At 38.1% G+C, this 11,098-nt stretch overlaps 1 protein-coding gene across 2 annotated transcripts; it reads right to left on the reverse strand.

The window, feature by feature from the left end:
• Positions 1-636: 636 nt before the first annotated feature.
• Positions 637-6,860, reverse strand: LOC147328067 (uncharacterized). Of its 2 annotated transcripts, XM_086296197.1 has the most exons (4): positions 6,733-6,860; positions 6,566-6,647; positions 5,975-6,307; positions 637-5,614 (listed from the first exon to the last, which is right to left on the reverse strand). In XM_086296197.1, exons 2-4 carry the CDS (start codon positions 6,624-6,626, stop codon positions 5,226-5,228), a joined length of 783 nt encoding a protein of 260 aa, XP_086152323.1. In that variant the 5' UTR covers positions 6,627-6,647; positions 6,733-6,860; the 3' UTR covers positions 637-5,225. The 2 variants fall into 2 exon arrangements, with proteins under 2 accessions (XP_086152323.1, XP_086152322.1); XM_086296196.1 differs by having other exon boundaries at positions 6,566-6,845.
• Between the last annotated feature and the right edge of the window lie 4,238 nt (positions 6,861-11,098).

Genomic DNA, 11,098 nt, shown 5'->3' on the forward strand with positions numbered 1-11,098 from the left:
TGGCTTTTATCTCCCCTTTCCATTCCCCTGCCTATCCCCCCTCCCGCTCTCATCTATCTTGCTTCAGTGTTTGTCGGTCAGTCCGCTTCTTATCTTGTCTCATTCGATCTTCCCCCTTGCCCCTCCCTCTGATTTTGTGTATGGTATAGAGCTGTAGCAATCGGCTTGACCAATGACCACCTGGCTGTCAAGGTGATAATGTAAACCTCCCCAAGAGAAGATTACTCTCGCTTACTGGGATAATTGGTCAGACACACACTTAAACACAGAGACACACACCGTCGAAGCCAAGGCACACTGTAAGACACCTCTCTGTTTCCATGGGAACATAACCTGAAACCTCTGTATACACTCACTAACGCATCCAAGTGAATACATAGTACACCCCCCTCTGTGTACTTTGCCCAGATGAGGTGCTCACAGGAGAAACCAACTTCCAACATTGAGAAATGATGCAACAAGACAACATGATCACTAATAAAAACAGGGACAAGGTTTTCTGGGGTAATGGAAATATCCTGTTCAACATGACTCTTTTTTTTTTTTTTGCAAGAGTAACAAGAAATCTTTAAAGAAAACAAAAGATTCAGTTCAGCTGAATTTAATTTAGAACAACACACGTCATCTCAGGGCATTTATTTAGGTCGAGATGCTTCAAATTTTATGAAGAGCACCCAGTGATTTCTGCAGTACAAACATTTAGCATAACTGGGCAGTAAACCTGCTAACAAGAAAAACATTTTGGTAGAGGATAGAAATATGTATGCCTCAGCTAAAATTAAAAAATAAATGTAATAATGCATTTGATATTTGTGTTCAAATTGTTCAGCAAACTGTTAGTGGTTTAATGTGAGACCAAATTCACAAAACTCTTAGTGAAGAAAACTGTTTGTTGTGAAGTAATATATTTGTCTGCATTTACATGGCAAGCGGACCAAGACAGCTTGGACAGTCTGAGTCCTTAACCGTGAAATTAGTTTAGGATCGTTGTTTGTCCAGAGGGCGACTATCTGTTTGTAAGTTGCTCCACCTTGTGGTTAAAAGTGGATATCACAATTAAAAGCAATGATCCATCCATCTTCTTCTGCCTCTATTTGTAACTTCTTCTTCTTCTTCTTTTTGAATGAGTTTGCTTTCAGTTAGTTTCCAGAGGGGCTTGCTTGTTTTAATGCAGTTTATGCAGTTAATGTAGTGCTGCTATTATATTTAGGGCATATGCCAGATGTAGGAGTCACAGTACAGTTATTAAAATCAAAACACTGAACCTTTTGAACACAGTTTTTTTTAGTTTAGTTCTATTTATCCATAATAACCTTGAGATGAATAACGTAAAATAAAGACAGCAGTTTACTGAAGTAAGGTTTTTTTTTACTTAAACATTTTGGCCATCTGCTTGCTCGTTAGCAAGTAGCATCTTCAAAAGGAACTCAATTTTGGAAAGTCAAAACCTCAGGATTGGAGGGACTGCTATGCCTCAAGTGTCTGGGTGGAGAGGAGTGTCGCTATGAGTGTGTGTGCCAATAAACCACAGATCAGAAACATGCGAGTGTGTGTGTGGGGGGGTGAAAAGGTGCAAAAAGCATAAGGACAGACCGTAAAATGTGCAAACGTCAAGAGAGAGCGGACACAAGGTAATAAAATAGAATAGAATTAGGATTGTAAGAGAGAAGAATAGAAGAGTGGTGCTCCGTGGATCATGTGAGGTCCCCAAGTGGCTGAACATACAATGAATAAGTACCAGATTTTCCAGAGTCACCTTTCTCTTTTTTTTTTTTTTTGTAGACATTTTTAGTCCAGTTACGCCTGAATTGTCATGTTTGAGCAAGATTTTTGCTGCTCAATGTGGAGCTATTATGTAAAAACAAGTAGCTTTTTGTTACATTCATCTTAAGGTTAAAAAGGGAGCAATGGGCCATATATCCTCCAGCTACACTGACAGTAAGCCTTATGTAACTGAAGATGCATCTGTGATACTATATTCCAATTCTCTGTAATATTTTTTACTGCCGAAGAAGCTCATGAAATCATCATTACAAAAAGCTAAAGGCTCAACAGAGCTGTCTTTGTCTGTCTGACTATAGGAGGGCTTCCCCCTCAAAGATCAAAGTTGTGGGATTTTGGAGGGTTTTTCCAAGTAACTGCTTTGAAGCGTGTTTCTTTGGATTGCACCAATGAGCTGGTCTGCTTTGATTTATTTCTAGCATTTTCAGAAACTCGGTATATTGAGTGTCATAGTGAAAGTGTGTGAGTGCACTAATGGAGTGTATATAAAATGCATATGTTGGATGTATGCAATGCATAGACCAAGACACAAATAAACACAGAAAACACAGTAAGGTTTTACTGTGTTTGCTGAATTTTGCTATGAAAGTTGAACGTTTTATTCTCAGAGCTACTGTGTTTGCTTTATTTGTTTCACTGCAGAAGGTGTTGTTTAGTTCTCCAGCAGTGACACAGCACAAATTACAAAGTTGAATAACCTTTCTTAAATGAGGTTTATAGCATATAGCTAAATTTTCAGAAAATCTAAAGTATTGTGAAAAAAAAGGAAAACGAGAAAGCAGATTTTTTTTAGTAAGGTCATTTCCTATTGATAAAACTACAGTGGAAGTCCTTTACTGAGCTCTCCTGCTTGTAAAGACATGCATTATTCTTTTTCTTGATTAAAATCTTTATTTAAACTTCAAATGTATAACATCCGACAGAAGAGCATTACATTAAGATTCAGAATTAAACTGTTAATTTCAAATTTAATTAGCTCATTATCACTCAGTCTGCAAGAGAATTACTTTGCTGACATTTCTGTAATTTGCTTTGCTCTCTGCAAGAACACTTAATTTGCATCATTAGCATTATTTTTCAAAGTTAAATATGTGACAGATCAATTTCGGTGCAAAACACATTAAAACAACACAAACATTTTCATAAAACATATCAGGACTGATGTGCTGTGACACTGCGGGAATATACATTTGTTTATAGAGCTCCCCAATTATGGGGTGGAAAGTAAGTAAGTCCCAGTTATGGACATTAAAACCACATTATTGTAAAAACATTTTTATTGTCAAGACGATGGTTTGTGTTAGGCAGGCATTAGTTAGGCTTCCATTTGTGGTCAGGACATTGCATGTGTGTAGATGTGTGTGCTGTGCATCTGTCTGTGTATACTGTGTCAGGTTTGTACTGTAACTGGATGCATCTGTCAGCTCTCAAATATGTGACCTTGGATTGGTTTACCCACTAGATCTCAGCCAGTCTGCTACATGACACTGCTTTAGTGAGAGCATTAGCTGAGAGTCACTCTGACTTGAAAAGCCTCTCAAATGTTCTGTCTGAAGAGGGTGCAGTGAGCCGTTAAAAGGCTCAGTTTTTGCCTTGGAGCGGGGTTTGTCCTCTGGCGTTTAGGACTCACTAGTCAGAGATTGAAAAGCAAACTGAAAGATGAGGAGCATGAATAATGACTTGAGGCAATATTCTTGCTCAAGTTTACTGTAAGCATTTTTATGAAACTAAGGTGACCTGTCATAAAGTGTTGTGTGGCAGGAAGATTGCAGACTCGGATGCAGGACTCATAATTCGGGAAAATGAACTAAAGAAGGCAGCTTCATTGCTGTAAACTTGCTAAAAAGTACAAGAGACAAATAATATGGGGGCAGAAGCGAGAAATACATACAGTACAAGGAACTAAGAAACACACTGAGCACACAACATGAGGGAGGTCACAACAAGTGCTACAAGAAACTGGGGTCTTAAGTACACACAGGAGGTAATTAGGAAAAAGGAAGACACTAAGGAACACAGGTGAACCAAATCAGGGAAAACAAGACATGGGAAGCAAACGTTTTCACAAAGCACACAAGATGAGGGACTGGCAATATAAAACAGGAAGTAGCAGAACACCAGAGACGGAGACTTAATAAAGAATAAACTCAAAACACAGGGTCAAAGACCCAGGAGCATTGCATGAACAGGTTTTCATGTGTGGTGTGTTACAAGCTACTTAAAGAACAGCCCCAGTCAAACGAGCTGGCTATTATCACTTTTTAGCTAATGAAAAGAAAAAAAGAGAAACTTTAATCTGCATTTTGAACATGCACGCTATTACTTGTTGCTTGACTAACAGTTCAAATATGTCCTGGAGTATGACGTGTTTCAGAAGGAAACTGGTCAAAGAGGTCATCTTTTACAGTCTACATTGTGGCCGAGAGTTTTATTTTCATGGGACTGAACAGCTACACACATAAAGCAGTGCTCCAGAGACGGACCTCACACACACTTCAAAAGATATTTTCATCGCTCTGTTTAAAATTGTTGTGTATTTTTTTTCTTTTCCATTTTCATTGTTTAAGTCTGACAGCAAGTGAAATTACCACAACATTTTCTCCTGTGCTTTCCTGTGATGTAACTATTTTGATATTTGATTTACTTTATATCAATCAGCTCTCACCTGGAATTAATGATTCTGAACTAAATTGCCTATGTTTACCAGGCTGGTGCAAAGTGTGGTAAATCAGCCCGTTGAATGAAAACATATTGCTCCCAAGTGGTTCCTAAAGCAGCTACTTCTAGTTAGCAGCACATATCACCAGAGGGCAGCATCTGTCCAGAAACTCTGGACAGATTTATTGCTTGACTGAAAGAAAAGGGGGTTTGCTACATGACAGTTCTGTATTTCTGAAATAAATCTAACAAAGAGCCTTTTATGGTCTTCATTCATAGAGAACTTTTACACAGATGACAGTGCTGGACATGCTTGAGAAAAAAACATCCATGGAAAGGTTTATAGCTGCTGATTAAACTGAACCAGTATAGAGTTTTTAATCACTTTAGCAATTATAAGAAAGTGCATTTTCTCTGAGAGTGTTTCCATTTAAACATCTCCTTGTGTTCTTAAAAAGATCCGTGAAACCACTGTGCATTTCTCTCCTAGCCTCTATTGAAGCCAAACAACAACACATTTTATACTGTTATGATTACTGGCTGTCTTCTTATCACCTCACTGTGGTGTGTAATTTTCTCGTTCATGTCAGCCAATAGCACAAAGGAAGAAAGATAAGCCTTTGGATTACGCAAGATGACTCACTTAATCTGATTCTCGACGCCCTGGTTTTGACAAAAAAATCCATAAGTCTCAGTACCTTGTTGCTTCTAATCAGTGTTAATCATTGATTCATGCCTCCCCACATTCCCTATGTCTGGTGACACTCCGTGTGGTGGGAATTCCATTATTTAAATATAACTGGAAGTAAGATTAAAAGGCAAAAAATTGTTCTGGTACTTTCCCGGGCTGTAACTTTGTTGCCGTTGGAGTGTGTTCCTCTAGTGCTCTTCTGGGGTTTAGGATTCTGTATCAACATACTTGCGATGTATCTGTCAGACACGGTGCTCTTCAAGGAGCAGTTGTAAGGCCCGTGTGAACTGTTCCGCTCCAGGTAACTGTGGATAGTAAGCCAGCCTTGTTCGTCCACACTTTTTCCGGTGTACTGTTTCAGAGATCCATCTGAGAGGTTGCGGGAGCCGTGGAACCAGTGGACATTTCCGTCTGGGTAGACTTGCTTGAAGGTGCACACAGGTCCCGTGGTCGTTAATTTACCCTCCACGATCCCACCACACTCTGCAGGGAAAACCACGAGAAAAGTTTTAAAATGCACTCGACGCACACCGCATCATTCAATAATCTCATTTAGCGCGTGAAACTATTAAAATCCTACGCCAATTTTTGCTGTCAGATGAATCACAAGGAAACATTTGCTTAACATTTGCTTAATTATTAACATTTGTGTTTAGATGCATTTTCTTTGTATTTGGTCTGATATGTGTTCTGGTAAATTTGGAAGCAGAGGCAAAAAAGAAGACTGCAATGCAAAAGCAAAGTAAAAATGTGTTTTGTAATAAAAGTTTAAGAAGTTTAAACATATTACTCTGCAATATTATAATTTGCTTTAATAGGAAATTTTAATTGAAGAACTCTGACCTTGTAACTCCACTTTAGTAGATTCATTGAGTGCTCCTCTGTTGGAGCGTTGCTTACACGTGTATTTTTTTCCGCTCTCTGGAGGGAGCATCTTTTTGAAGATTAGCGACAGCCGTCCATCTTCATATTCACAGGTAAAGTTACTCAGAGATGCTCTGTGGAGTTCAGTAGTGATCCCTTTACTGTCCACAGAACACAAAAGTGTTTCCTCTTTGAACCACTGCATAAGTTTGATTGATATTCCATGATGAACCGAGGATGTGTTGCAGTTGAGGGAAACTTGCTCGCCACACTCTGCGGTAATCTTGGGACTAACTCTTAGTTTCACCAACTCTGCAGATAACGATACAGACAAAGAAATGTTTCATGTTTCGTTTTTTTGTGTCTTAAAGTTGGAGGAGGTAACGCCATCACACCATTATTACATCTTTATTAGAATATTCACCCTTTTACACTAACTTAGATTTAAATTTATAGTTCAGATAAGTTAATATGATCCAAAGCTGCAAAACAGTTGTCGCAGATATTTCAAACTCTACTCAGCAAATACTAATTTATAGTAATTTAGTATAGTTTAGTAATTTCACATACCTTGTGTTGTAAAAGCAAATGCAGTCAGAAGCCAGAGCGTGTGCAATGCTGTGAATCCCATTGTCAAATCTTTCACATTTCTCTGTAACATAGAGAACCATCAAACCTAATTAGCTCTCGGTAAATGCACACTAGGTGTTTTCCTGCAGACAGGATGGAAAGCTGACCTTAAAGCCGGATTCATTAACCAGATGTCTGTTAAGTCTTGTTGTTCACCAAAATGACCTCTCGAGAACTGCTGCTTCTCCTGAGCCCTTATTCAGAGCTTGTGGTCCCACAGTCCTTTTGGCTCGTCAATAAATTCTGCATATGCCGCCTCAGACTTCAGAAGATATGAAGTTAATCATTACTTTTAAGTGGAATTACCGGGAAGGCTGAAGCCGTATCCCTGTGAAAGGCGTGGTGTTGAAATCTAAACAACAGTGAGGCTGGAAAGGAAGTGTCGTATTTCTCTGTGTGAGTGTGTGTGAGTGTGTCAGTAGTAAAAAGAACAGACAAAAATGAGACAAAATGAAGACCTATTCATAAAGCAGTAAAAGCCACCACAATCAGAGAATTGTCTGACTTTCTTTGATGTGCTTCAGCAATCTTCTGTAGCTTCATTTTGCTGCATTCATCTCTGATATAGATTTTTTCCCATGGGGTCATTATCCCTGTTTAATTCTGTTCATCTAACCCCAGGGGAAATGCTTTATTGTAAGCTGTTATGGTGTGAAGAGCCACTTTCACTCTGTTAAGGACTTCATTGTGTGTCACTGTAAAGTAATGAGTCATGTTATTTAAAGCTGTTATATCATCATGGGAAAGTGACAAGTTTCTGACATCCACTCGTCACTTACCTTAACCGGGCACAGAGATGGTAAATAAGTGATTTTGCACATCAGTGGCAAATACTGTTTTCCAGCTTTAATAACAATACATAACTTGTATTCAGCAGAAAAAGACCAAAACCACTATTCATGTGTTCTATATTTCTTGTTTTGCTGAATAAAGAAAACAGAAGGAGTAAATGAATGAAAGCCTACTGTGCGAGTAAAAAAAAAAAACTCAAGAGGTTTATGAAAGATTTATTATCAAAAGATTTATCATCATTTGTGCTAATAAATTCTGCCTGTTGCAAGATTTATTATCACAAATATATATTTGGTGTTTTGCACAATTTCGTGTAGTATCTCCTAAAAGGCTGCGTCAATGTCCAGAAAGTGTACATGATAATGAGAGTTCATTGATATGGTTTCATTATGGACGAACTTAAAGCTTGTGTGGTATAAATTTTAGTTTGGATCTCTACGCATCAATCTTAATTTTGACTCTGTGCTCACTTTTCCTACCAATTTGCTAAGAGCAAAAAAAAAAAAAAAAAAAAGGAGAAATATTGCTCACAGTTGTGTAACCCAGCTAAAAAATTGAATTAATACACAAAAATCAAGATGCCTTTTATACAATTGCTTCATTAGGTACACCTTTGCAACTACACGTCAAAACAAATATCTGATGTTTGACAGATATCTGATCTACCAATCACATCACAACAACTCAGACAACTTGCTGGTTGTTGGTCCCAGACGAATTGGTCAGCTGACCTAATGGGATTTTCCCACATAACCACCTCTGGGATTTTCAGAGAATGGTGTCCAAAAAAGAGAAAGTATCCAGTTCTCTAGATAAAACGCTTATGAACCTTATGGGGAGGCAAAAGTAACCAAAATAACCACTTGTTACATACAAGACATGAGCATCTCTTAATACCCAACAAGTTGAACCTTGAAACTAAATCATTCCTGTCAGCTCAGAACAAAAAACTGAGGCTACAACTCGACAACAGATGATTGGAAAAATGTTGCTTGGTCCGCAAGTGTTATTCGGCATGGACAGCATGAAAGTGTGGTTCAGCTTGCTAGTGGTCGAATGGTGTGAGAATATTTTTTGTCACAATTTTGGACTCAGCCTACCTGAGTACTGTTGCTGACCATGTTAATCCCTTTATGGTGACAGTGTACCTGTTTTATGATGGCTGCTCACAACAGGATAGTTTGCCAGGAATCTCCAATCATTTTGACACTCCTGGCAATGACAATGAGGTCAGTGTACTCAAACGGCCTCCACCAGATGTGGTGGAATGGAAGATTCTCATCATGCATGTAGAGAAAAAAATTGCATCAACTGTGTGAAGCTATCTTGTCAATATGTAGCAAGATGCCTGAGGAATGTTTCTAGCACCTTGTTGAATTGATGTCATAAAGAATTAAAGTAGCTCTGAAAGCAAAGCGGGACCAAGCTAGTATTAGCAAAGTGTATAAAATAAAGCAGCTGGTGAGTATATATGTTTGTCCCAGGAAAGAAGTTTTTTTGCTTCACCATTTCGGAAATCTTGTGAATCTTGAAATGTGTGTTAAATTAGTTTTTGTAAAATCCAAGATAACGATGCTTGTGTTGTAGCAAGAAAGACTTACGAGGTCACACTGACCTTTTACCAAAAGTTCAGCCTCGAGTCAGTGTGAAAGTAGATGCCACAATTTTAGAAATATCCATAGTTAGTTATAAAAATATTGCCTTTGCACAGATGTCAGATTACCCATTAAAAATCTACAGTTCTACAGAACCCAGTGTGTTACAGTCACAGGGTAACAAAGGGTGACAAAGAGCATCACTGAGTGTGAACATTAGTGTTGAGTGAGTGGGTCTTACTGCCATTCTGTATGCACCACTTACTTTTGTTGGAATTTAAATTGATTGCACCTACTTTTTTTAATGTATATTTTTGAGAAGAAATAAAAAGGTCTAGTGACAGTTATTGCTGCAAATGCACAGTACATGCACATGTGAATGAACCCAGGCAGAGATCTGTTGCCCAAAAAGAATATACAGTCTGGCTGCAAGATGAGAAAATCTTTAACTGTTATTATACTTTATAGTTGTTTTTTTGTTGCTTTCTACTTGTGTAGCTCCTCTTTGCTCCTACTTATACTGTGCACAGCTAAGTGCTGCAGTCAGGTATAAGTGGTCCAACTTTGCAAATCTTCTTCCATGTTTGACGGAGAAAGAAAGCAAGAGCAAGGAACGGAAGGAAAACTCTTTACAGTATGCATTAGCTGTGTTGCAGGTCATGAGCAAAATGAATGCAGTTTGCATGAAGTACCTGGAACTCTTCACTGGCTGCTGTATTTGTGTTATTTTTCTTTATTGTTCTATCTATGCTTTAAATTCTAAATTCTAAATTTATGAGAAAAGGTAACATCTTTGATGGATATTTATGAGCACAATACACACCGGCTATAATCTAATAAAGTTTATGAAGCAATTGTGCAATAACAGGTGAGCCTAGTGATAGTCAGCACTGGTCGGCTTGTTTCATCACCCTCTGAATGCACATGTACGACACAATGACTTCATTAGACTTGTTTCTACAAAAGGAAAACATTTATTCTCTTAGGGATTTATCTAGATGCCCATTAACTGGTTACTGTTTAAGCCACTTTAATATAGTCCTTAGGTTGTCTGCTGCGGTAATGTTTCAAGATTCAGTTGTCACGGATGCACATTTTTGCTACTTACTCTATATCCATGACTATGTGAGCACCAAGTTGTGCATATGTAAAGGTAAAGTCTTTGTTTTGCAGGTCATAAGCAAGCATTACCTTCAAACATACTATCTAGTGGTTTAAATTCTACCAATTCAAGTTCAGCAGGTGTTCACAGCCAGAGAGCAAGGCATAATAGGAAGGCTGCAGGCTAATGGCAAGTATGAGGACAACTCAGTTTGGCAGCTGTCAGTCTTGTGATATCGCTTCTTATTCATCGCTTGAGATATCAGCTGTCTTAATCAGTTAACACTGACAAAATGAGAAACACACAAACATAAACTACCTTACCTAAATTCCCTGAAAATCCCTGAAAGCACCCAAATTGTTGTTTAACATGTTATTTATGGTTACCAAATAATTGTAAACATGTAATATTGTAAGATTTGAGCATATTAAAAATGCAGTGCTTGTTCAGTTTAGCCTATATTAATAAAGATGTCGAAATCACTTGAAAGCATCACTGAAGAGACAAAGAGCGATGAGGTACCCAGAGGAACCACAGGCTCACCTCTTCAATCATAATCTGTTTATTACTTGGTCAAGTACAAAGTGAAAGCAAGTGAAAGGAGTAACTGAGCTGCCATGACTGAACTGCATTACTATAGCTTAAATGATACTGTACTGCATGAATACCCATTGAACTGGACTGACAGCACTGGTGCTGACTCTATAGCAATACAGATTATTATAAATAATAATATTAAGCCAAAGAAAATTTTGGAGACTATTTTCTTATCATTTTAGAAATATTTCAAAACCCTGACCTTGCTGAAAGACACACGTACCATTTGACGTGTTTTTATTGACCCTGGATTACAACTTTTGACCTACAAAAGCTAGTGGGCTTTTACCCAGAACTAAGAGGTGTGATCATACCACTCTGGTTTTAGCTTCTTTACACAAGCTCCCAGTATGTTTCAGATTTTATTGATTTTGTTGAGACCCTTCC

The sequence above is a fragment of the Aulonocara sp. 'chitande type north' Nkhata Bay genome, linkage group LG6 (assembly GCF_057382095.1).
Source record: "Aulonocara sp. 'chitande type north' Nkhata Bay isolate Kocher_YH1m ecotype deep benthic linkage group LG6, A_spYH_male_GT1.1, whole genome shotgun sequence".
Taxonomy (NCBI): Eukaryota; Metazoa; Chordata; class Actinopteri; order Cichliformes; family Cichlidae; genus Aulonocara; species Aulonocara sp. 'chitande type north' Nkhata Bay.

Bases quoted from the DNA above. Each gene is read 5' to 3' on its own strand.
- LOC147328067 (XM_086296196.1), bottom strand. From the start codon at position 6,656: ATGTTACAGAGAAATGTGAAAGATTTGACAATGGGATTCACAGCATTG. The intron at 6,308-6,565 runs GTATGTGAAATT...CGTTATCTGCAG, and splicing joins ATTTGCTTTTACAACACAAG to AGTTGGTGAAACTAAGAGTT. The intron at 5,615-5,974 runs GTCAGAGTTCTT...TTTTCCCTGCAG, and splicing joins TACTAAAGTGGAGTTACAAG to AGTGTGGTGGGATCGTGGAG.